At 46.1% G+C, this 27,553-nt stretch overlaps 1 protein-coding gene across 1 annotated transcript in view; it reads right to left on the bottom strand.

Moving 5' to 3' along the window:
* LOC125716947 (microtubule-associated serine/threonine-protein kinase 2-like) overlaps positions 1 to 27,296 on the bottom strand; it is a 47,979-nt gene extending 20,683 nt beyond the window's left edge. Inside the window, exons 1-8 of the mRNA XM_048989812.1 lie at positions 26,793 to 27,296; positions 25,410 to 26,518; positions 14,423 to 14,454; positions 9,452 to 9,546; positions 4,424 to 4,499; positions 3,775 to 3,795; positions 3,213 to 3,291; positions 2,638 to 2,792 (exon numbers count right to left, since the gene is read on the bottom strand). Coding sequence (XP_048845769.1) covers positions 2,638 to 2,792; positions 3,213 to 3,291; positions 3,775 to 3,795; positions 4,424 to 4,499; positions 9,452 to 9,546; positions 14,423 to 14,454; positions 25,410 to 25,448 — 497 coding nt within the window. The 5' untranslated portion in view covers positions 25,449 to 26,518; positions 26,793 to 27,296. The remainder of the gene's footprint in view (positions 1 to 2,637; positions 2,793 to 3,212; positions 3,292 to 3,774; positions 3,796 to 4,423; positions 4,500 to 9,451; positions 9,547 to 14,422; positions 14,455 to 25,409; positions 26,519 to 26,792) is intronic.
* Positions 27,297 to 27,553: the final 257 nt, after the last annotated feature.

The following is a 27,553-nucleotide window of genomic DNA, read 5'->3' as shown; positions in this document are numbered from 1 at the left end:
ATGTACAAGTCATTTTGAGCAGCGTGAGGAACTGGTCACTAGGGCAACTGCACAGCACCGTCATGTAGTACCGGCACAGCCAGCGCCAGTGTGTCAGCTTCCCAACCAATACGCCTCCCCATTGGCACAGCAGGCACATCACATGAGGAACAAAAGGGGTCTCCCCATTGGCTCATAACACAACCAATCGTCTTTCTAACGGGACACATCACATGAGGAATTACAGGGGCCTCCCTATTTGCCCATAAGGCAGCCAATCATCTTTCTAACAGGACACATCACATGAGGAATAACAGGGGCCTCATACTGGCTTTTTCTGGAACTTTTTCAAAGCATCATAAAACAAATGGCAAAGGTCAAACATGACACTGACTGATTACTGCTTTGACTTTGGTGTTGACGTTTCTTTAAGAAGACAGAAGAAACTGGAATTTCATTTAAGAATTTTCTCGTGCTCATGTCAGATCTTGATGAAAAGCGGTGGTATTACTGTCAACATTTTGTATTTTAACAAGCTTCTTCACACAAAACCTTAAAGCAAAAGACAAGTAAGGGCTGTATCTTTGCACAGGAAGTGACATCACTTCTTTCTGCTTGAACTGAGTATGATTTTGCACCTACTGGGTATCTTAACTAATAAAGTAAAGTTGCATAACCTCACACAACAACAAGTTTGTTCTCAATAGCAGTCTCAAATCTTGGTACTAAAAAGACAACAGCCATTCGATTTAAGCTAAGGAGTCCAAAGAGCAAAAAAAGAGTGAAAGAAATCCAAAAAAGTCAAGCAATTCTGGAGATACTTAGTTCAAAACCTGCCCTGTAAGTGACCATGTACTGTATGCCTTAGTGAGAAATGTTGCCTTCTGCAGTGTCAACGAAGGGTCTAATGCAACATAAGAACATAAGAAATTTACAAACGAGAGGAGGCCATCAAAATTATTTTGGGAGAACTTAACTAATAGTACAGAGTTGTTAAAATCTTTTCTGTCTCTGACTTTACGGAACCCAGGGTTTTAGGTTGCACTACAGTAATAGAGAGACTATTCCATATTCTAACTATACACTGTGTAAAGAATTTTAAAATGTTCACCTGCTAATTTCCACTTATGTCCGCATGTTATAGAACATGCTAGAAAAGCCTGAAACGGTGGATTGTGGGGGTGAAAAAAATTACTCCCCAGTCTAGTTACTCTCAACAACGTCAGACCAGTAATGACCAATTTGCCACAAAGATCAGAGAAGATCATAGGCCAGGATCGGGAAGGGGAATTGGGAGGGGGCAAATATTTGCAGGGAAATAAGATGTGCTTAAGGCATTAAACAGATATGCCTCCTGAAGAGATATGTAGCTGTCATCCAACACCTCTACCATCTTTGCAAAGGGAGACATCTCTCAGGAATGAGGACAACTAGGATTCAGAGTGTAAGCCCTTGGGTGCAACATCATCAAAGCTGTGGATCGAGCTGGGATCTCCCGCCCACTGACGGCGCTTCAAGTCCCTTTGTGCCAACTTCTGATGACATGTAAGTTTATTGCCTTGAAATCAGGCCTGACTATTCTCCATGCGCCACAGGGGTGATATGGCAGCTATGAAAAAACCATTGTTAATGGCTCATACAGGTTTTGTTTCCCTTTCAGAATGGTTTGCGCAACGGAATAAGTTCAGATTTCCTGCAGACTCAACATATTTCTTATTTAATGATTAGCGGTTTAATTTAAGACCCCAGACTATGAAATTTCTGCTGCTACCATCCAGAAGTTAACAGGAGCCAGGGTTTTTGCTCCCCTGGGGATAACGTCACGTCACGTCAAGTCAAGTGGACTTTATTGTCGTGCCAGTCATACAGAAACATACAGTGGCACGAGGACCATGATGCAGCATGAGACACATGGGGGGCTGTATGCATACAATTACAGGGGTAAAGTGCAGATTAATTACATGAGTGCAAACATGGGGGTTGGACACAGACCACACACAGTGCACATGACACGAATAGAACGATATATGTGGACTCTTTATAAACAACAATACTGAATATAAACTTTCTGTACATAATATCTAGTATGTAAAATTATTTAGCAGCGAGTAATGTAGCTGCAGATAACAGAAAGTGCAAACAATCTTGAACTATAAATTGAATAGCAAATTTCCAAAAGTCACTCAGTCCATTTTTTGTTGTTTTTGAGATAGATGACACCGCAAATGACCTAATGTCAGGCCTTCTCATCATATATTACAGTACTGGGAACCAAAACCATCCACAGATATGTTCTTGAAAATGTATCCTGTGGACTGCGGTGAGTTTTGGAAATTTGCTATTCAATTGTGCATCGCCTGCAGATTTGGTATGAAGAGCAGAACATTGACAGACAGGCCGAGGAGATGAGGGGGAGGATCTCTGTCAGGCAGCAGCAGGGTCGTGCATGTGATTTTTGTTTTAATCTCTCTGGCGTGTCAGTCCTTTGAGCTGGAGAAAAAAGATCACCCACGACTCGATGAAAGGCCGTCAAAACCCGAAGCCCTCTCCCAGAGTGTGACCTTTAAATCCCTGTCAGAGCTAAAGAAGGTTGAGTCGTGTGAGTGATATTGCATAGAGTGGAGCGGAGACGAGGGCGGGGCGAGGATCGGCACGGACCTGAGGCTGCGTGAGCGGGGCCGTGGGGGGGGTGAACACTGGCCCTCTTCGTCCGCGATGCCCTCAGAGCTGAAGTGCTTGGTGAGGAAGTGCAGCTCGTCTGCCGTGGGCTGGAAGGGCAGCTGGTGCAGCCTCTCCTGGGAGGAGCATGATGACTGGGAGGGGCAGGTGGGCGGGGTTAAAAGCCAAGGCTGTGGGTTCTCCCCACACTCACTCTCCTTGTGTATCCCCTCCATGCGGAGGAGACACTTTTACATCTTCCTGACCAGATTTATTGCCATTTCTTTTTCAAAACAAATTTAAACTAGGCAGAAAAGTTTCAGATCTTCAGGGTTTTGTTGATTTGAAAAAAAAAAATTAATTAAAAGTGGAGGGAAAATCTCAATGCCGGAGAATAATATTTTTGTTTTCATAGATAAAAATACGATGCTCTCTCCTGTCATTTTTTGTTAATGTGTAATGGTGTAAACGGTGTCCGCCATGATGTTCTGATGTCCTGCACTGGCACAGTTCTCATTAATTCACTCTTTAATTCAATGGGAGCAGGAACAGCCATGCCATTAGACGTCACTCACCGACACCGTCGAACTGGGCGTGTTGCTCCCATAACCCGAGGAGGGAAGAGAGGCCAGGGACCACCGGCGGCCATCGGTTCTGTCATGCGGGGTGGAGGGAGAACATAAGAGGGCCTGAGCTGCCCCCCTACCCCCTAGTATGATAGAAAATACTACACAGATAGACGTTACATACTAAGCTACCACCACTGGCTTTTGGGTTTGAAATCTGGTGGGAATCCTGGGCTCCTTTGCACACACAGATACTCCTAACTTACTCCATGGGAAAGTCCTCATAGTTACATTATATACACCGAGGCAACAGCACTACCTACTGAGCACTGTACTGCCCTATCCGCTTATGACAAAATCACCTGATTGGACATTTAGGACTTCGGACAAGCAGAATAGAGCTCCAAACCGAACTGTGTTCCCTCCACAGCATCAGACAGACAGAAAAGACCCCCGAGGGTCACGGGGGCACCGAGGAGTCGGCCGTAACAGGGCAGTGTGGGTGTAGGCCCCTCCCCCCCTCTCCCCAGGATGCGGGCAGACGTAAAAATGGGAAGGGGTGATGGATTACCTTTCGGCCTGGTGTCCGTGACTGCGTAGAGAGAAGAATAGGGTTACTGCCACATACACACACACATCAGCATCTACCTGTAGAGACAATCAGCACAATCTATTCATCCATCTTCTAACACCTTCTCTCACTTATAGAAAGGAACAATTTCTTAATCACACAATCACACCAGCGTCTCATAGCCTGTACAGGCACGCTGACTCCCACTAGAGGGCGCCCTTTATTCAAAGTCCTCTCTCCTAGGAGTCCTCTATCCTAGGAGTCCTCTCTCCTAGATGCTGGGATAAGTAACAAAGATTTTCTCATAAAACAAAAAACCCCCCAAAGACACTACGGCGTTGTTATCTTCAGTGGTATTTTTCTCCATTGGATTCAAATGCAAGCAGTAATAGACACAGAATCTCATTGTACTTGACAATAAAAGCCATCGTCCATCATTCTATCCATCCATTTAATGACAAATTAATAATATTCAAAAGCCATATTTTTTCAGAGGCCAAAAGCTATGAGACCATGTTAATGATTATATAAGACAATATTGCGATATGTTGCTTGCTTGAAGTCTGCAGACCTAACAATTAGCAGTCGAGTGCAGTACAGCAGTACTTTCTTGAGACCCTAGCTGGTGTACGCTTGTTGTTCAGCTTACCTGCGTGCTTGGATGAAGGAGAAATGGACTGCAGTATTAGGGGAGAAGTTTCGTGGACTGTCCAGGGGGCTGCTCCCTGAAACAGATGGAGGGGGGGGTGGGGGGCATGAGGGATGGAGGGATTGAGAAAAGGATGAGTACAAATGCACTGAATATTACATAACCGGGGTGTTGTCAGCTGATCTTATATTATGAAGTGCTTTGAACGGCTAGTCATGTCACACATCAAATCCATTCTCCCCCCCACCCTGGATCCCTTCCAATTTGCATACAGAGCTAAACGATCCACAGAGGATGCAATCTGCTCGGCCCTACACCCAGTCCTCACCCACCTGGAAAAGAAGGACTCATATGTGAGAATGCTGTTCATAGACTTTAGTTCAGCATTCAATACCATAATACCACAACAACTCATCTGCAAACTTGACAAACTGGGCCTCAGCACCTCACTCTGCAACTGGCTGCTGGACTTCCTAAGCCAGAGACCACAAGCAGTAAGGGTTGGAAATAACACCTCAAGTACCATCACACTGAGCACAGGGGTTCCACAAGGATGTGTGCTCAGTCCTCTGCTCTTCACCTTATTGACCCACGACTGCACACCAACCTACAGCTCCAATCATCTGGTGAAGTTTGCAGATGACACAACCCTGGTAGGTCTCATCACCAAGGGGGACGAGACTCACTACAGGGAGGAGGCCAATCTTCTGACCACGTGGTGCAAGAACAACAATCTCCTTCTGAATGTCAGCAAGACCAAGGAGATTGTTATCAACTTCCAGAGAGGCCACACCCAATACCGGCCACTGATCACCGAGGGTGCTGCTGTGGAAAGAGTGAGCAGCACCAAATTCCTAGGGGTGCACATCTGTGAGGACCTCTCCTGGACCACCAACACTGCATCACTGGTAAAGAAAGCTCAGCAGCGCCTCTACTTTCTGCGGAAACTCAAACAAGCAGGGGCCCCACCACCCATCATGACCACATTCTACAGAGGAATCATTGAGAGCATCATCTCCAGCTGTATCACTGTGTGGGGCGGAAGCTGCACTGACTATAACAGAAAGGCCCTACAGCGCATAGTGAACACAGCGGAGAAGGTCATTGGCACATCAATCCACCTCCCTGAAAGACATATACACCATTCGCCTGCTCCGGAAAGCAACCACAATTGCAAGTGATGCCAGTCACCCTGCACACAGATTGTTCAACCTCCTGCCCTCTGGAAAGAGGTACAGGAGTCTCCACTCCCGTACCACCAGACTCACTAACAGCTTTGTCCACCAAGCCGTCAGGATGTTGAACTCCTCTTCTTTCCAGCCCCACAGTAAAGAAATCGGACCCTGTATCCTCTGACTCACAAAAATAGCAAGACTATCCTCATATATGGAAATTGCACAACCTGCTGCTATTTTTTATTATTTATTTTATTTATTTTTTATCTATCAATGCTGCTATTGACTTTGCACTGACAACTCATTGCTGCCAGACCCTGACTTTAAGTCTCCTCAAGTTCAATTCACATGCACTTTACATGTTGTTTCCTGATTACATACTGCAAAAAAAATTAAAAATTGTTATACACACAGGTTACATTGTTGTTATGTTGCTGTTCTGTGCACTTTATGGTTCGTCCTGTCCTGTATTGTTTGTGTATCGTACGCAAGGGATAGTGAGAAACGTAATCTCGATACCTTTATATGGCTAGTACATGTAAAAGAATTGACAATAAAACTCTCTGACTCTGATCTAAACCTCTTCCTGTTCACATGACCAAAAAACGGTCAAGAATCATATTCTACTTCCCTCCAGCAGTACAAAAACATGCCTTAGAGAATATGTCTAAATTGCCCATGGTGTGTGAATGAGTGCACATCCTATAATAGACCGACTGGACATCCATCCATCCATCCATTTTCCAAACCGCTTATCCTACTGGGTTGCGGGGGGTCCGGAGCCTATCCCGGAATCAATGGGCACGAGGCAGGGAACAACCCAGGATGGGGGGCCAGCCCATCGCAGGGCACACTCACACACCATTCACTCACACATGCACACCTACGGGCAATTTAGCAACTCCAATTAGCCTCAGCACGTTTTTGGACTGTGGGGGGAAACCGGAGTACCCGGAGAAAACCTCACGACGACATGGGGAGAACATGCAAACTCCACACACATGTGACCCAGGCGGAGACTCAAACCCGGGTCCCAGAGGTGTGAGGCAACAGTGCTAACCACTGCACCACCATGCCGCCCCCCGACTGGACATATCAAAATGAAATAAACTCGGTTCTTTAAAACTAACAAAATAAACCTCTGAAGCTGCTCAGGATGACTGACTGTGAATGACGGTGAAAGCAGCTCAATGTGTACAGGACTCCCAGGCAGGATCAGACTGGGGCCTATGCTTATTAATCATGCATGTGCCCTAGGATCTTATAGGACGTTACATATTAATAACCACATAATTGTCCCTGGAGAATAAGGGCATCTGAATGAAGACAGAGGAATGAGGAGCTGTCAGGGTGAATGACACCCTGGAAAAGGGGAGACCACTGTGTTTCTTATGCCATATGCCTGGCAGTACATTTCTGTCCGTGCTCAAGACTGACATCATTAGCTGATGTTTTCTCCTGTGATCTGAACCTCGACCCAAAGATCTTGCCCCGACTTCTCATCCTACGTGTCTGGGGAAAAGTCAGCAGGCTTGGACCAGAGTCTCAGCTCCTCTGTCCCTTTAAATTACACCCTGGCCTTGCCCTCTGCATATTTTATCCATACACAGCATCAGCAATTTTCACCAGCCTAACTGGACTTTTAAAGCGATAATTGGACCCTTAAGAGTTCTCCCCCTTGATCCCCCCAAACCCCTGCTAGGGAAGAATATAGCCTATAGCCCCCCCCTCAATCAGAGCTCAAAGTAGTTGATGGTAGCACTTTAATTGGCAGTAGGGGGTGGCTTATTTTTATACAGCTGATGTAGAGTGAGTAGAACTCCATCAGATAGTCTGTCAGCTGAGATGGGAGATTGGGGCCATATCTTTGAAAACAAGGGCATTCCGCCCTCTCTGCTCAGACAGTCCAGGGTTACAGTGAATACAACATCCATCCATCCATCCATCCATCCACCCAGATCCAGCAGAGCCCCGCAGTAAGTCGCTGTGTAGGAGCTGGCAGACTTGGTACTCTAGCTTGTGGTTTGGCAGTAACTAGGCCGAGGGAAACCATTTCTAGTAAAAAAGGACTAATGCACCCCCATGTTATTTTAATTAAACCTCACCTACTAGGCTCAAGCAGCCAAAATTAACCAGCAGGGTCTCGGTGTACCTAGAACAGCATCCCATACTTAGGGACATTAAACAGGTTCTGGCTCCAGTAAATTATGCCGGAAGGTTAGAGCCTCTGCATCTCTGGCAGCTGGACTCACTGGCGGGTCTGAGGGGAATGCGCTCGCTCGCGTTAACAATGCCATCCACATCCTTTTGAGGAGTTCAGAAAAAGACGTCGATTCTGGCTCACGGTGAGCCCACAACGTAGCCTTGGTCACATGACATGATGGGTGCAGGGAGGGATAATCTGTATGCAATTAAAATGCAGTGTTAGGTTGTTTTCTGGCTGATCCAGAGGGAGCTGGTGGCCCCTGATCCTTTGAGGAGCCGTGCCACTTTCCTGTAAGTTGGGGAGCTGGTCTTTCTGGAAAAAAATGTGGCGTGTAGGTGTGTCCTTGCCCTACTGCTACAAGTCTTTGACCAGAAGCACCAGCATAGCAGCACATTACAATCTGTGAAATGCTCCTTGAGATTTTGGAGGCTTCTAGCCTGTGTTTCCATTCTCATTAGCTGCTCCAGAGGGTGGGGGGGCAGCTTAAGCAAATGCCCCCCAAGGCAAAATGAACTATATCTGTGATGTCAGTTACGAAGCACCAAATGGGGGCTGTTCAGGGTCCCTGAGAAACTAAAAGCCCAGTGCATTTATCTGGCTCTCCTAAAGGACCTGGAAGCTTCCGGAAGCCTGAGGCAAAAAACAGCACCTTGCATTTCCAGCTCAGATGGAACACGCTCGACCTTCATTAGCAGCTATAAATTTGCATTTTAAGCAGAATCAGGGCTCTGATAAACGCCTTTATGAGGGGACACATCGTGACCCTACCTCACATTGAGTGTTGTGTTTGCTCCATGCTCAGGCTCAAGGGCGGGAAGGCGAGAATTTCATGTGTAACAAGATGCAGGTTTTATGCACACGCATCTCTGTTTACCACCCCCACCAAACATATTGCATCGTCCCACTGAGACAAACAGCGCCAACACACTGCACCTTTGAGGGAGATTAAAGGATGGTCACGTGATCCAGCTGAGAACGCCTCGGACAGTGATGGAACAGGAAAAAAAAACACAAGGGTGAATTTTGGACCAGTGGGTTTCACTGGGAATGAACCGTTTGTGCTGGGTAATAAGGGGAAAGGCTCTCAAGATGCCCGACGTCCTTATCGTTCATCATTCTCCTACAGCGCAAACCCTAGTAGGTGGGCTTATTTGAAATGTTCAGGACAGACAGTTCATTAGGGGCAGAGAGTGGGAATACATGCTACAGATACATGATTTTTAAAAGAATAGTCTGACTGGGACGTTCCACAGAGGTCTGTCGGGCGGGGTACCACAGGCACACAGTTGGCCATCACGCTGGGACACACCCCCTCCCCCCCCCCCCCCGATTTCTGTCACACAGCTGACCGATGAGCAAGACGCCACCCACTGCTTTAGCCGTAAAAATCTATAGATTGTCATTTGTGAGAGCAGCTCCAAGATGGTTCTCCATTAAAGCTAACAAGCATAATTACTCAATAAGGACCATGGGGGTGAGGCTATGTTTTAGCTTAATAGAGCCATGCTTCTTGTCCGTAGGTAAATTAGCCCTTAACTTTGACATCTGGGATGGAACCTTACAGGACCTCACAGAATCCCTGAGCATCATCTTGACGTTTCAGCATGGTCTAGCCAAGATGGACGGTCTTCCTATAGAAATGCTTACCTGGTGGGGGGCCATGTGAGGGGGAGTGGGGTCTTGGCAGGGTGGGCGAGGTGCTGGAGGTCACGATCAGGCTCTTCCTGTTGCTGGTCCGGCAGCTGAGGAGAAGGATGCCTGGTCAGCGGGTTTCCAGTAACCAGGTGGGAAAAAGATGCCGTCCACGTTTCAGTCAGCTGGCACAGTAGCACCCGGACAGGAGACGGGCCTACGCCATCCCATAATTACCTTGCTCCTTTTAGATATTCTAAGTCCAAACTCAAACTAAAGTCTATGTTAACTCAACTGTTACGCAGCTGTCACTGGATTCTCAAAAAGACCCAGTTCTGATTCTGCTTCAATAAACTTATTATATACGGAGGGGCAGATCGATGGGGTCAAGTTAATAACTACCATCAAATCCCAGGAGTCCTACTCCAAGAAGCACAGTGTCCAGAAACACAGTGCCAAGAAACTCAGGGCCCAGAAACACAGTGTCCAAAAATACAGGGCCTACAAACACACTGCCCAGAAGCACAGTGTCCAGAAATACAGGGCCTACAAACTCAGTGCCCAGAAACACAGAGTCCAGAAATACAGTGTCCAAAAATACAGTGCCTACAAACACAGTGCCCAGAAGCACAGTGTCCAGAAATACAGGGCCTACAAACTCAGTGCCCAGAAACACAGAGTCCAGAAATACAGTGTCCAAAAATACAGTGCCTACAAACACAGTGCCCAGAAGCACAGTGTCCAGAAATACAGGGCCTACAAACTCAGTGCCCAGAAACACAGTGACCAGAAATCCAGGGTCCACAAACACAGTGACCAGAAACTCAGTGCCCAGAAACACAGTGTCCAGAAACACAGTGTCCAAAAATACAGGGCCTACAAACTCAGTGCCCAGAAACACAGTGTCCAGAAATACAGGGCCTACAAACTCAGTGCCCAGAAACGCAGTGACCAGAAATCCAGGGTCCACAAACACAGTGCCCAGAAACACAGGGCCTACAAACTCAGTGACCAGAAACTCAGTGCCCAGAAACTTGATTCAGTGGAACTTAATGCACCATATTTTGGTGGGCTGAGACCGGTTCCAATGGCCAGTCATTCTCACATGAACGATTCATAAAACCTCCGGTCCACTGAGAGATGGATACGAGAAAAACAACATCTGAAAATCTTAGACAGCAGTAAAGAAAGGGCTGTTAAGGCCCTAAGGCTGTTTTAGGGCCGGGGATGCCCTAAAAAAAAAAAAGAATTTTACATGCAAAGTGATCATTAGCAAAGTATCACTCATTAGGTGGGTGTACATCCTTCCTGAACAGGCCCTGTTATACTCACATTCTATGGATAACATTACTGATCTGCCCAACCACATCTTTGGACTGAAGCAGGAGATCCTGGAGGGAACCCAAACCATCACATACACACATACGTATGAACACACACACGTCGGCACACATACATGCAGGCACATGCGCAGGCACATGCGTACACACACACATACGAATACACATGCAGGCACAGACACTGTGTTTAACATAAGGAATTTTTTTGCCATCCAGCACCAGATATCTAATAGACAGTCTTCTAACCAAGAGAGCAGTGATGTGTCATCAGGGTTAACCCCCCTGTCCTCTTCTGGGGCCCGATTTTCCATCTCTCTTTTTACCTATTGGCCATCGCGTGCCTTACCTGGGGGGGGACGAGTGGCTCACCACAGCCTGCATTGCAGGGGAGGGTCCTCGTCACTGGCTAGTCTGGCCCATCCCTGTACCTGGTCCCATTTTTCTACTCCTTTTGAACATCATGTGAGAGCCCGTCTCCATAGCAGAGAGCTCCACGCTCATCCCAGGCTCTCTTCCTGAATTAACACCCCCTGGCTCTCAACTGCCCACACAGTTTGGTGAGTGGGATTGCATATTTTGGTGCTGTCGTTTGTCTGCAAGACCAGGGTGACCCCAGTCCTTCCCTTCCGACCCCGTGTTTTCCCCTGATTCTGGTTTTGTCTTTGCGTCTTTGCCTCCCATGAAGCAGACAGGTAAGCAGACCAGCTGCCCAGTGGCACAGTGCCTGTCATGGCCGACACCCTCTCCAAACCTGATGGCATTGTCACGTGTACTTTCCGGAGGGGAGGTGCCACGACTCCCCAGATTTCCTGCGGTGATGTGAGACAGTTCTGCGGGCTCCAGTCTTTTCTAAAGAGATGGTCAAACATGAGACATTCATTTTCTTAGCCGGATGGCTTTTTGTCCTGTTATTTTGGAATTTAAATTGACACTAAGACCTGAATTCTACCCAAAAGGAGATTAGCCTTAGCCAGGGAGGGCGTGTGTCAGCCCAGCATGCCCTTCATTTGCAGTTTCCCTTCACCCTCCCTTTCACGGAACATCCAGTTATTCCCATTCTCAGTTCCCTTCCAAAGGCCAGCACACACACACTCCATCTGTTACACTTTTCTGTGTTTTAGTGGGACATGGTCACCCTTAGACTTTCTGTTAAATATGAAGGTGTGATTAAGTGTAACGGGCTGCCTCATTTGAGCACAGCGGTAAGTGGGCCGCCCCCCCCCCATGAAGATCCTGACAGGTATCTGTGAATGAGCTGTATATATCCGTTAAAAAGATAGAATAAGCACGAGTACATGACACCACACACAGCTGAAGCTTAAAGATCAGAAGAGTGCATGCATCTTGGTGAGAGGAGGCTCGTGGATGAAGAGCCAGGGGTCACGGCATACCCCATGTAGTGTCGGAGTATGCCAGGATCCGGAAGTGAGTAAGGAGAGAGAACAGCCCAGTAGGTGTCAGACATGGTCCACAGCTGTTCAAGGGGTGTGTGTGTGTGTGTGTGTGCGCATGTGTGTGCGTGTGTGTGCGTGTGCATGCTCTTTCCTTTCCACTCTGTCAGCCCTCACATATGTACATGGGTCCCGAGAACACAGGCGCACTATTTAAAGGCATAGACTGCTGGAAAAACAGAAGAGATTCTCTAATTTTTACCTGGACCTTAGAGCATTTCGTTATGGCGGCAGGACATGGCACAAGGATGATCCACAATGTGGCTTCACAAAACAAGGGACTTTATTGAACTCAAAAGAAACCAGAAACAATAGGGACCACGAGGGGTCTATCAAAGGTGGGTAGGTAGAACACGGAGAAAAACACAAAGCAATACCCATATCTAAACTGAAGCTAACAAAGGAACAACCACAAAGAACAACCAGGGAACAGCATAAGAGCAGGAACTAAATATACATGATAATAGATGCAAAACAAGAGACAGATGTAACCCACAGAAATTAAACCAAATACTAAGAACTAAGAGTAATGAAACAAAAGGTGAGTGTAATTACTGACACTGATACTGGGAACACTGGCAAAACTGAAAATAATAATACTAGACACAGGCAGGGTAAACAGGAGCAAAGGTATCAGCAAAGACCAAAACTGAAATACATGAATACAAGGGGACATAACTAAGGGGAAACAGAATCTAAGGCATAAAAATTGGCCTCTAGCCAGCCTTGAGCCCATGACAGAGGACTTGCTCAGAGGCACCAGCTTAGCCCATTTAGCCACGTGACAGTGCAGGGAACAGGTGAACACATTAGGAGCTAAAGCCAAGGTGCACTAAGGGAACACAGAACAGGATAGCCAGTGACACCAGCTGGCCAAACAGGGGAATTACAGATAAAGGGACAGATCCTGACACATTTACTCTGCATTGTTCCATCATGTCACTTTGGCCCACGTTCTAATTCAGTTGCATTATAGGCAGAGTCTGCCTAACCTCAAAAACGCAGGTAATGGATGTTTACATATGCTCTACAAGGAACAGCAAGAACCTCCCTGTCTATTACCAGCTTTTCACTGCCCATGGAGAGAAGACACACCTCAGTGCTGCTTCTCAGAGCTTTACAGTGTGAGACAAACCCATGTGATAGAGTATAAATGTGACCATTAGCATTTAGAGCACGACAACATTCAATAATCCTGCTTGGTATCATCCAATCAGAACGGTATACAGAGGCAGTTACCTGAAGAACACTGCGTTCCTATACTCATTCATAGTTACTGGGCAGGAAAGATGCAGCAAGTCATCAGTCATAAGGTAAACGAATAGCGTGCACACGAAAGGATAAAACTACAGGCAATTGGCCCGTTCTGTCAGCTGAGGGAGGAGTCATAGGTCAGTCGCAGCTATCAGCTAATCAGGAACGGCGGCACTGCAGGCACATGGGGCATGTTGCCGGGGAATGATGCCAGGGGAAGAGATGCGAAGGTGAAGCCTGTTACCATAGCAACAGTATCATACAGCTGGCTTGAGGACACAGCTAGGGAGGGAAGGGTGAAAGGTCAGGATTATCCAATGATAATCCCCAAGACTTGTTTTACTGCTCACCCATGAAACTGGTTTGCTCTCCTAGCAAAGGCACTGAGATGGCAGCAAATGAGTGAAAACTTAATACAGAATTTATCAGGTCAGCTGCAGGAGCAGACATCCTCATTCAGAACCGTCACAACTGACATCACTTATGAGAAACTTGCCGGGAACAAGCAGGAATAGAGCTGAAAGGTGTCCTCGCAAAGTTGGGGTGAATACTGAGAAACATTCCCCGGCAGATCTCAGCCAAACAAACTCCAGGAGTTACAATCCTACGATGCTGCTTTAGTCCAAAAATCACAGAGTAACAGACTGTAAAGCACAAGCCCGGGTGGAGGGGTTAGGGTTAGGGTGGCCAGATAATCCATGCCAGGGAGACATGCTGAACTAGTCAATTAGTTCATCTCTTCTTGTGTTTTGACTGGTTTGTTTTCTTAACTCAGACTCATCCAGCTGTTTTACATTTGTGACACATGCATGACTGTATAAGACTGACCAATCAGCACAAAGCAAGGATTCAGTGATAAAGTGAAATCCAAGTCTTTTTAACTGAAATGGGAGATTACAAACCCTTTCCTAGTTCATACTGTCATCCTGTCTGATACTTACAAGCTGCCTCTCCTGGGAAGACTGAGCTCCTTCTGAAAGAGAGGAGAAGCAGAGAACCATCAAAACACATCCAGACCAGAATCATCACTATATTCTAATCAAATGAACTGCTTGCCTTGCTGAAACATGCACATAAACTCTTCACAGCATGCAATGGAGTTTCAAAAACGACCATCCATAATTTCCAAGACTCTTTTTGTATTTCACTGTTGAACTATGACCTGAGTATAACATATCAGTAGGTGTATTGCTTATTCACTATTCCCAAAGAAAACTCTTATTGCACTCCGTGGCTGTCACTCAATATTACGACGTACATACGGAATCATTATCCAAGTCAATGCAATTATCAAACATAACCACTAGGTGGCGCCAGATCGCTGCTGTCGGAAATACTTCAGTTTCAAGCACATCTGAAATCACCTGCTAACTGCTTTTTTGGATGAAAATAAAATATGAACGTGTTACATCATGAAATCGTTCTGAGGAAGCCCGAGAGCACTGCTGATCCATACCCCAGTGGTCAGCCTCAGAGGACACATGGCAATACTTCCCAAATCAGCTTCACACAGTAACTCAGCGTTTCCCAACCCCGTCCTCAGGAACCCACAGATGGTCCATATTTTTGCTCCCTCCCAACTACCTGCCGGACAGTCCACATTTTTGCTCCCTGATAAGGAACTAGGAGGAAGCAAAAACATGTGGCTCCCTGAGGATCGAATTTGGAAACATTGCTGTAATTGACACCCAGGGCCCCCCCAATCACATTCTTGTTATTCATTCCCTATACATCCCCTGGTTGCCTTGCTGAGACAAGCACATAGTGGACTATAACAAAAAACACTAACTGCTGCTTAAGTTATTAAGGATTTTGAAAAGTACATCTGGGTTCCGTGTGATTGATCTACAAAATAGCAGCTCCTTAATTTCATTCCAGAAGACTATAAGAGCAGCAGGCCATAAAACCAAGTGGAAACATTTGCTGAGACAAGCACATAGTGGACTATCACAAAAAACACTAACAGGTAGCAATTCCACTGCAAAAGCTGGAAACAAAAGAGGGTGGGAGGGGTAATGTGTCAACAACCACTGATTGGTCGAACCTCGTTGCCATTAGTTATCTGATTGATTCTTGTTGGGTTAAAACTCAAGAGAGGTTTTGTCGGTGGTACAGATACAAGAAGATGGTCCTTCCAGTGCTGTGGACGAGGAAGGGGGGGGGGTGAAAGGCCGTTCCCCGGAGTTTCAAAGGGTGAGCCAGCTGGGAGCCGCGGTTTTAAACTGGCAAGTGGCGTGACGTCACCAGGACCCACCCGTCAGCAAATATCCAGAACCACCGAAGCAGATCCATTTCTCCCCGCAGAAAGATAAGCCATTTTTCTTCCATAGGATGGTATTTGTGGATCAGTAATAGTTCCATGGATGACCCTAAGGGGACTACAGAACAGGCATTTCTGACCTTGCAGAGACTCAATATTTTTTCACTTCCTGTTTTGCTGTCAATAAAAGGTATGTTTTTCAAATATACTGAAAGGCTGGTTCCTCATTCTGCACTGTGAGAAACTGCTCTGTGTCTGAAACATTCATTCTCTTTTATAAATCTGTCTATTCATCTGCCAACAAGTTATCCAGCGTTACTGTGAGTTTGGAGCCTGTCTCTGGCAGGACAGGACAGGACAGCAGGCCGGGGACACCCTGGACAAGGAGTTTATTTAAACCACCTATTTTATATCCTTGTGTCCTTGTTCAACTGCCTTGTGTGCCTTTAATTGCCCCTCGGGGACAAATAAAGTTATTTTGAATTTGAATTTATCTTGCAGGTTTTCCAATTCCCTCTACAACACTGCAGTTCCTTAACTGCATTCCAGTAGATAAGAGCAGCAAGCCATAATACCAACTGGGTGCCCAGGTAGCAATCACACTGCTAAAGCTGGAATCAAAAGAGGGTGGGAGGAGTAACACGCTATTAGTTACCTGATTGTTTACAGCAGGGTTCCGCAGTTCAGTTCATGGAGGGTCAGTCTGTCCTGCTCAAACACATTCATTTCACCAGCTAATTGCCAGGTTTAATAGGTGCGTCTGAGCAGGGAAATGTGAAACCTGCATTGGATTCTGGCCCTCCTGGACCAGAACTGGGGTTGCAGTATCCTCTGCATCCTGGTCCCTCTAATGGCCGAATTTCAGCATGTTTTTGGACTGTGGGGGAAAACTGGAGTATCAGGAGGAAACTCCACAACAACACAGGGCAAACATGCACAGAGCCATGGCAGGGATAGGAACGCTGAACCCAGAGGTATGTGAGGCAGCAGCGCTAACCCCATCTTCTAACCCTTAGCATTAAAATATGCACTCCTAATGTAATTAGTCTGAGGCTGTGTGTACAAAGGGCAGTAACACCAGCTTGCCAGTAGGGGGCAAGACAAGGCAATTTTACTACTCACAGCACCTGACAAATCTGCCTGACTGAAAACTGCATATGACCCATCTTAATTCTGAATGCCACAAAGCAACACGCCACCAAAATTAAATATCCAGATTAGCCAGGAATGACAGGTGACCTCACAAGCTACAGTATGCTGACAGCACCCACATGTATGTATTATTCCATGACACACAAATACATATTTATCACTTTCCAGCAACAGATTTCAGACGCATTTATTTCTTGAATTAATTGTCTGTGTCATCCTCAGTGGTTTACGCATAATTACATGCTGGATCCCAGACCCAACAAAAATCTGAACTAAAATACTTTTTAACTTGCCATGACAACTTTTAACATTTATCCAGCATTAGCCCCGCATACCAATGACGTTGACATAATTAAAATAAAGGCCATCCTTGCATTTCTTTCCAGTCAGTTGCCTCTAAACCCCGTTTTCAATAATGTGAAAATGAAACTGCAATTCTAAGCAGCCTGGCTGGTGACTGCACTGTGGGTTCGAGCCTGGGGTCAGTCAATTCACTCCCATGGAGTATATGCTTCAGTGGGTTAGGACTTTTGTATCCCTGATCCAAGGGTTGCCAGTTCAAATCCCCTGGTCAGCAGAGTCCATTGTTGGACCCTTGAGCAAAGGCCCCAGCTCCTCAAGGCACAGGAAGACCCAGCTTTCAACTGTATTCTTTAAGTAAAAACATCTGCAAAATTTTTTTTAACAAATTTAACCCCCCCCACCCCCCAATATGGATTGTGATTTGTTTCAAGCCACCGACATGCTCTTCTCATTACCAGAAAGCACAGCGAACACGCAAAAGCGAAGAAATGATGAGCAAAGACAGGGTGGCTGCTCGCTTCTCTGAGGGGGGGGGGTGGGCATCCTGCCTGAATCTCTCACTCTCTTATTCAGATTTGGTGCAAGTAGGTTCTGAAACCCCAGGATGGGGACAGACCCTGCCGACTTAACCGAGGAGCACAAACTCTTACATCTCACATCAGTGTGCAACCCTCCAGTGCTGTCAGCAGTGGACTGTTTCTGTCTCCAAGTACATACACATACATCTTTGCAAATGCAGAAATTATTGTATATTTTTTAATGAGTCTCACATCTGGGGCGATGCGTGGCTCTGTGGGCTAAGCACCTGTGATTAAAAGGACTGCCGGTTCAATCCCTGCCCTTGGCATGTCAGCTGGTGCTTGAGCAAGGCCCTTAACCCCCAGCTCCCTGGGTGCTGCTATGGCTGGCTGCCCTTCACAGCCAGCTTGCTCTCACCAACAGAAGAGAGCACGTTGAGGGAGGCATAAAGACAATTCCCCCATGGGGATCAATAAAGTATCAGCTACTACATAAACCTATATGAGCCCTGGCTGTGAATCTGAATCACATGTGCAGCCCAGTGTGTGTGTCTGTAAAAACATGAAGCAGGGAGGTTAATTCAGGGCACTGCAACCCCTATTTAGGTTTAATGCTGGTTTGCGATCCAGGAAGTTTGCTAGAGATCATTGCCATCATCTCGCGCAGAAAGAACAGGCAAACTCTGAACACACAGAGATGAGAATTATTCCCTAACCCTGGAGATCTGAGGCAAAAGCACTAACACATTTTATAATATAATAATATAATTCTTTATTATAGTGAAATATAATTCTTTATATTGCATTCGGTTTCTATGCATACAGGACTTAGCCTAGTGTAGTCAGCAATGTTATCTAATACCATTAAATGCCATAGCAGTTCCACTGCAATTTGTCCAGTGCAGGGTCACAGGGATCCTCCAGCCTGTTCCAAATGGGGGTGGGAATGGAATCCACAACCTTGGAGGCGTGAGGGGACAGGTCTCCACACTGGGCCAGCATGCCACCCGAAGCCTGAATATCCTAAAGTACCCGAGTGAAAACGAGTGTCTGCTGAATCCTGAAAGCACCCCCTGCAGCTGCTAAACTAATGGAGCATTGAAGGGGCAGCTTAAGGTCAGTGTTTTAATCATGCAAATTCAAACATTACCCAGGGGTCCTGGGCACAACCCTCACCATGTGCTCCAGAAACTTCCATGGCCTACTTAACCAGGCCCAAACCCAGGACCAAAATAGCTGCTGAGTCCCAGATACCAGCCTGCTGCTGAACTGCAGACTACAGCTCTGAGAGGACCAGGGTCAAAGGTCAGAACCTGGAAGGAGGCAATACCCAATTGAATGTGATTGGACGGCATCCTCACAAGCAGCCACAAGATGGCACTCAACCTGCCTCACTCTTAACGAGTGCAACCAATTACATGACTGTGTGAAAAGATTCCTCTTGTTATCAGATGGTATTCAAGGCTCTTGCATGGCTGAGCCATATATCTCTAATTCCATAGTGGGATTAATCACAGCATTCATACAGGGGGCAACTAGGACTGAGATTTCTCAAAGTTTCCCAGCTTTCTGGAGTAAGAGTCACAAGTGAAGAAATGTGCTGAATACACCATCCCCCCCCCACCTCCGCCCCCCCATCGCAACTTCCCCTTATTCCCTCCTCTCCTTCCTGTCACTGCGATACCGTATCACCTTCCTGCTGCGGCTAAACCCTACCGGTTTGCTGTCATTCTCCCAAACCTCACCATTCCTGCTGAAAAAGCACTTTCTTCAAAACCTCTGCAAGCCCACAGAAAGATGATATCTGAAGAATGATAAGAGCCTGTTCACTCGGGCCCTTGCCCTCTTGGTTGTTTAATCCACTGAGACTTTGTGGTGTCTAGGCAGCATTCTCATGTGGCTTGCACCTCAAGTCAAATGATACCATCAGATAATCCAAGAAGAGAGCTTTATCTTCCAGCTCCCGGTCATATTGCCAGCCTGCAGCTGCAGTGCATTGTGGGAATATGTCATACACAGCATGGAGAATATTCCCGTATGGACATATACTGATAACTGCAAAAAAAAAAAAAAAAAAAAAAAAAAAAAAAATATATATATATATATATATATATATATATATATATATATATATATAATTACACAATAATAGATTGTAATGTATTGCATTTAAATACAAATCAATGTACAGTCAGCATTTCTGCATCAGGACTTTCCTCGGTTTCGATCTATCGTATTTTTTTTGGGGGGGGCTGTTTTGTAAAAGTTGCAGATGACACACAATAGATTAGATGCATATAATATGTGCCTTTGAGAGGTAAAGTGTTGAGAAAACAAAGTTTTGAGAAAATGAGCTCCAAAGTTGAAATTTTTTCAAAAAATCAGTGTGCCTATACCCTACAATTGATATATATCATAGATAATAACGACTTAAATAATAACAACTTATCCAATTGAAAATATTCAATAAAAAGGGGGTAGGGGTCAAAAATGTAGGATAGCCCACTTTACCTCTCAAGGGCACATATATGTATGGTGCTGGCTTGGAGGACGCCAAGCGTATTCAGGGTAACCTCTCATATGATCTCTCGCAGTGATCTCGCACTGATCTTTGTGTCTTGCATTTCTATGGCCTTATATTTGGCTTCATTCCTAACTGCGCAGTGGGACCTTTGCAAGCAACCTGTCTGCTCTGTGCATGCTCAACACGCCCGAGACACTTGCTCACCTGGCTCTGCGCTACGTTCGCTCAATTCGCTCTGCATGCTAGCTCAACTTAGCACAGCCTTATTTTCATGCCACAATTATTAGTCAATCAAAGACCCAAAGTAACTAATTTCCAATTGGCTAATTTCCTCTCCAGTCACTGAACCTTCCTGAGAGAAGGCGATTTTGTATTGTGCGATAAATTGTATTGTGCATGGAAACGCAGAAATAGTTTTCCCTATTGGAGATAATGGGATGTTATATACTACGATGACAGGTTAGCCATCTCCCTGCTGTCTGAGATGGTCCAATACCAAAAAAAACAGCATGATGTAATTGTAGTTTAAAAAAGCTCACCTGTGACATAGCAATTTTTCAGTATTTCACATCATATTTTGTAAAATAGGCAGTGCTTGACCAATAGGCAATGTATGACCAAAAATTTATATCACTGTATTTTTAAAGCCTTTATATGAATAAAATACGTTTATTACTTTTTTTATTTGTGGTTTTATTAATTAGGCTATTATAAAAAATCATTTACATTTAGCTTGAAACTGACATCTTTTATTATAGATGAAAGTCCCTCTGCACGCAAAGGAATAAGGTACAAATATGATTCTCATACGTTTTACACGGTTTCTCCAGATCTCGGTGGGGGGGGGGGGGCTGTGCCCCTAACTCCCGTGATGTGGTAGTGTGGACTGTATAGTAAATCATAATACATTACAGACAATATAAAGTACACGAGGTTGAAAACAAAAGCTGTTTTCCTGCCCTAACATTACTACATAACTCTCTTCACTCCCTTCACATCTTACATTAGTGTGTGTAGTCTAAACGCTCACACATGGAACTTTTTTATGGTTCTGAAAACAAGCTGATGATTGGTGTGGATCTCTGCGGTGGCCTGTTACCCACTTGTATTGCATTATTTATCCAGTCAGCATTAAGGGACCAGCGTTAGCCCAGGGGGCACCACCTCAATTCAAAGCGTGGTCCTCTGTGTTTTGTGCAGGACAGAAAGATGGCCACCCCACCCCTTTAAGTACTGGACTACTGGTGCAACTTGATCGGAACACACGTGACTGCAGAGACCCTTAATCTGCAGAAAAGTAAAACTCTGGCAGATATAGGAAACTGATTACCACTCCATACATTCACCGAGGACAAGCCTCATCAGCTATTACCTACATTATACATTGATTATACAACAGTTAGTTCTGACCAAAAAATGTGATTGGACAAAAGTATAACCGCACTGGACATGTCACATTAGCTGTATCACTTCGCTTTACATATGCTTCGGTTCCACCAACACGGTGCCAGTGCTGGAATGGTTCCTGCTCGGTGCCTGAGAACCTACCTGCATTTCCACCGGTTTCAAAAATGAATGTAGGCATAAGTGAAAGTAAAGGAAAAGTTCATATGTATTATGTTTTGTTGGATTTATTTTGATATGTTTCACAGTATACGGTTTTTTAAGCTGCAGAATCGAAAAAAGTTTTCAGAGTATGACTCGTTGCGCTTTCTCTTCTGCCAGTATCCACTTCTGTCTTCTTAAAGGCTCTCTGTCTGTATGTGTGAGTTTAAAGGATCTGATAATAACTGAACTTCGCTGTCCGCCTCATAATCTCCTCACCACTTCAGCGTCACAATATTTCACTTACTAGATCTGCAGCACGGTTTTAATTTACAATCCGAAGTGACTCCGCTAATAAGCTGGCTATCATGCCCAGCTCGTCCGATCCTCGTGTGTGCCACGTCCCCTCATTACCCGTGTGTGCTGCCCCGATTGTAATCACCTGTTTCCTGTTATTTCAGCTTGTCTTGTGTATTTCAGTTCGCGTTCGAGTCCGTTTCCCCAGGTCTGTCACTGATGTTGTTTATCGTGCTGTACCCTGCCGTTTTGAGGAATAAAACCCCTATTCCTGACCCCACGGCTTCGCTACCTTCCTGCCCGCCGGGTGATCGCAGCATTGGCTAGCCGTTCCACTGCTGGTACCAGCAATATTAGACTAAACTATATAGGTTATGGACAGAAATATCTGGATATGCGGAAGGTTTGGATGCGATAGCCCGTCGCACTTTTGCTGACGTTACGGGAACTATTTTTTTGTGGAGATTCGCAAATGTTTTTTTTTTTTAAAATAAGCAAAATATGCTGTATCTTATTACTATTACCTTATAAATGCTACTAGATGAACCGTTGTATAAAAGCAATAACATACGAGGAGTGTGGTTGTACTGCAATATATCACGACTATGATTCGTCAGGGCACAAGGCCGCAGGCCGAGTACTGCAATCCTCGTATGTTATTGCTTAATTAGAAAACGGTTTATATAAAGTCTAGTTACTGTTTATCAGGGGGGAAAAAAGCAAATTATCGGGTGTAAACACCCCCCTTTTCCTTCCATTAAATGCAGAATACTATTCTAATCAAGCGAGAAAATGTAAAAAGGAAAAAAAAAGAAAAGCAGAAAAGGCACTGGGCTGTGGGTACCGCGCCTCACCTGCAGCGCACCGCCTTGTCGCTCCATCAGCAAGCCGAGCCGTGCTCCGTACCAACTGAGTGAGCTACGGGCGCCCGAGGCTGTCCAGTCTGTGGACATTCTGTAATGCTAGCGCCTAGCGCCTTTTTAAGGACCCGTAATCCCTTACACACAAAAGGAGATTATATGTTTTTTTGTCCTGAAATTCCACAATCAGTTAAGTGCTAGCGTTTGCATTCTTTTAAAGCCAAAACAGACCAAGAGAGTGTTGGGGGGGGGGCCCTGTATTAGAACTTTATTGGAGTGTTAACTAGAGGTTTGTAGGTTTGTAAGATGTGTCGGAGTCTAACAGTGGTTCATGATAATCTGCCCACAACCACGGAGTTGTAATGACGTGGCCTTGCTCTCGGATCCCCCGTTTTTCACACTTGCTGCACGTTTTATTTGTTTGCTTTTTTTAATACGAAACATCTTGTGTAGACAACTAATATTAAAAACAACATAAAGGCTACACTGGCAGAATGAAATCAATCTCCAAACACTCATTCTCCAGATCAATAAGGAAAACTTCTACAGAAGTACACAAATCACACTGAAGGCAGTGTTCTCAATTCACGATTGACAATGAAGTATGTACGGAGGAACGTGGGACTATAGCAGGTAGGCGATCTTTAGAGGAATGAATTTCATTACTGATAGACTGCATGCAAACAGGGTTGCAGGGTAGCTAGTGCTACACTAACAGGAAAACTGTTCCATACTCTAACTACACGCTGTGTAAAGAAGTGCTTCCTCAGATTCGTTTTAAAATGTTCTCCCGCTAATTTCCACTTATGGCTAGGAGTGCTAGTATTTAAACTAATATTGAAGTAGCCATTTGGCTGAACAGCATCCAGACCTGTTAGAATCTTATATACCTGGATTATGGTTTCCCTTTAGTTTCCTTTGTTCAAGTCTAAACAGATGCAGCTCAGCTAACCTCTCCTCATAAAACATTCCTCTAAGACCAGGAATCATTCTTATAGCCCTATGTTGCACCTTTTCCAAGGCAGCAATGTCCTTTGTAAGGTATGGTAACCAAACCTGCACACAATATTCTAGGTGGGGTCTTACCAAGGAATTATATAATCGTAGCATCACCTCCCTTGACTTAAACTCCACACACCTAGAGATGTAACCCAACATCCTATTGGCCTTTTTTATTGCTTCCCCACACTGGCGAGAGTGGGACATGGAAGCATCAACTTACACACCGAGGTCTCTTATTTCCGTGGAGCCCATAAAATATCTGTACTTTATATTTCTGGTCCCTGCATGGATTACCGGACATTTATCTATGTTAAATTTCATCTGCCAGGTTTCAGCCCAGTCGCTAATTAAATCCAGATCCCGTTGGAGCCTCTCTGCTGCTAGTTTAGTATCTGCTACACCACCGTTTATTGTTTGTTAATTCTGTGACTGTGTCAGGGGTAGTTAGGTGCTGCGTAGCGTGCGAGTCATGCTTGGGCGGGTCAGGTCTCCGTTCAGTCCTTAAGTCAATCTACACTGTTAAGTGTCTTGCAGGAGCCATCCCAAGCTGGACACTCAATAAATGGGCTCTTGCCATCTCCACCCCCCCCGCACCTCCCACGCCAAACAGGGCTCTGTGGTATTAGGTGGTAGGCTAACCATTTCCGTAAACAGTTTTCAGAACCTTCAGTATCATCGAGTGGAGTGAACAGATCTAACCCTAACCCTAACCCTGAACATGCACCCGCCCGAAACGCTCCGAGCCATACGCTGTGGGGCCCGCCTGCATGTGGCTGCACGGGATATGATCCTTCCAGGAATGCCGGTCAGCACCTGCATCTAGCAGAATAAGCAGCATATGCGAATGTGACCGCCCCCCTCCCTGCAGCGTGCGAGGTGCCCGTTTCCACGACAGCACACCAGTCTGGGTGCGAGGGGGAGAGGTTGGGCCGGCCCGCGTGGGTTCATGGTGGGTCTCACATCAGTTACTCGATCTCTCTGAAAGAGCAAAACCACTGGACCTAGGAGAGCTGGGCAGCCAGCCATTTGTCTCCCCAGCAATCGTCATGCCAACTCAGACCATTACAGGAAAAAAATTACCAGTACAGTCCATTAAACAAGCATTGCATGATCAGAACTATGGCCCTATTCAAGCTGTCTGCACTGGGCATCTCCATTCAGACTGTACATTCTGTACTGGGGCTCCTCTATCCAAACAGAGTCGGCCTGGGGCTCCTCAAGTAATTGTAAAAGTTAAATAAAGAGTTATAGCCAGAGGTCCCAAGTGGACCTAATGACCAGTTAGGGCACAAGTGTCCCAATCCATAGTAACAGGGAAATGATTCATACGATTAAACACTGATGATATGGAATATTTTTCATAATAGCAAAGAGACAAACAAAATGTGTTTATGACTTTTTAGCGAGTCTTAACTGAGCTTTTGCTGTGTTGACATGAGACGCCCCCCCACCCCCACCAGGGCTTACCTGGAAACCTCTGCGTCTCAGGATGCTGGAGTCGTCCATGTTGGCACAGATCCCAGTTCACTTCCTTAAGACATGCAATTCCTGCTAAGGGTGGGGCTCCCGCTTCCTTAAGATTCCTGCTGAGGGTGGGGCTCCCACTTCCTTAAGATTCCTGCTGAGGGTGGGGCTCCCACTTCCTTAAGATTCCTGCTAAGGGTGGGGCTCCCACTTCCTTAAGATTCCTGCTAAGGGTGGGGCTCCCACTTCCTTAAGATTCCTGCTAAGGGTGGGGTTCCCACTTCCTTAAGACTCCTGCTAAGGGTGGGGCTCCCACTTCCTTAAGATTCCTGCTAAGGGTGGGGCTCCCACTTCCTTAAGATTCCTGCTAAGGGTGGGGCAGTGTGACTCTTCAGGGACTGACATTCACAGATTATGAGGCCTCCACCTGCACCGGGCACATCTGCATTTTCCGGTTCGAAGTTTAAGGTCCAAACTGGTACGACTCCTCTTGGGAGAGACTCAGGAGGGGGTCCCGTTACTTGAAATAAGGTCTGAGCTTACATAAAAAGATTCTTATTTTATGAAGTCAAGCATTGCAATAACACGTGCAACATTCTTAACATCTACCTGGTGGTGACGATCCATCTCACGGCGGTCCTCTCCGCACCCCCCCAGTAATGGTTCTAGTTGCTTGTCCAGCTACCCCTGGGACAGATACAGCATTTCTTCCCTTCCCCTGCAGTGTGCATGGTCCTGCTGCCCCATGCGAACACCACAGTGGGTAGGCAGTCTTCCAGGCAGTGGGGGATGGGGGTGTCCGTACACCAGTGACACTGTCCCTCTGTCTCCTGGGCTCGGTGTGAAAGGGTAGGTTCAGTGACTCAGGAATGCAAAAGCTGATGTTCTCTCTCTCCCTCCCTCTCTCTGTGTCCCGGAGCTCGGTGGGCTGATCATTCCTCCTGTTCTTCCCCCCTGCATGTGATCGCAACGTCGCCCCCTGCTGACCATGCTCGGATGCACTGCTGGGGGCACATGCCTCCGGACCATCTTCTCATATTCTTATCAGTCGATTCCCCTGAATCCGCCGTTACTCTGACTTTTAACTGCCTCCCCTAAAGGCCAACCAGGAACTGACACAAATGAAAAACCTCCATATTAATTATACACACAAATCTGACCATGCAAATAATAATAATAGCATATTATTAAATCTCAATTGCCCCTCTGTTTCAGTTTGTTGTTCTTAAAGGCCAAACAGGAACTGATACAAATGATACATCTGCGGCACCAAATTAACTATACAAATAACAATACTTATAATTAGTTAACAATGTTAAATGTACATGCAAATAGGATAATAATTAAATAATTCAAATTATTCAAGCTGCTTATTCTGTTACGAACCCATCACTATGTCATGTGTGCTTCCAAATCACGCTGGTGAGCTAGATGACCAGGGAGTTCCCGCCACTCAGCCAGGTCTCGGCACGTGGTTTTTCCTCAGAACTCTGCAGACCAGTGGAAGCTGAGGGCCAGGGTTTGGCATCCGGGTCCGATCTGTTCTCAGAAATGGTCACGGCTGTCTGCATCCATAACAAAGGCACGAAGGTGGATCATGGTATAACAGGCGTCTCCAGGACCTGTCAGGCACGTTCCAGCCCCCCGGCGAGGGGTGATTCCGCACAAGGGGGCAGCCGGCACGTGGGTAAGGGGCGCTGGCCTGGATGGGGGCTCGGCAGGTTGCCGTGGCGCCTGCTGTATTCCTCCACCTCTGGTCTGCGGCAGGCCACAAAAAGCCCCCCCTCCTGGGCTCCTTACACCCCCACACACACATGCACTCCCCCCTTGCACCTAGAATCCCAGGACAGGTAGGGATGGCGTTTAGGCGGCTGCCGATGGGATGCGGCTTCCCTTCACAAAGCCTCCCCCGCTTCGCCTGCTTCAATGCCCCCCTCCTTCTGCTATCAGGGCAGCTCCTTCCCTCCCACCTCCTCTCTCTCCTGTCATCTAGAGCTCCTAAGACAGTAGCAGCCAGCTGGCCAATCACATGCAGGCAAGCCAGGCATGGATTTACAGAAAATACATGGGAGCCTGTAAGCCCCGCCCCTGCCCAACCCCCAAGCAAACACATTTACCCCAGACACATCCCATCTGGGGAACGAGAA

The sequence above is a fragment of the Brienomyrus brachyistius genome, chromosome 21 (assembly GCF_023856365.1).
Source record: "Brienomyrus brachyistius isolate T26 chromosome 21, BBRACH_0.4, whole genome shotgun sequence".
Lineage (NCBI taxonomy): Eukaryota > Metazoa > Chordata > Actinopteri > Osteoglossiformes > Mormyridae > Brienomyrus > Brienomyrus brachyistius.
The sequence above is the reverse complement of the archived record's forward strand: the minus strand, read 5'-3'. Positions and strand labels throughout refer to the sequence as shown.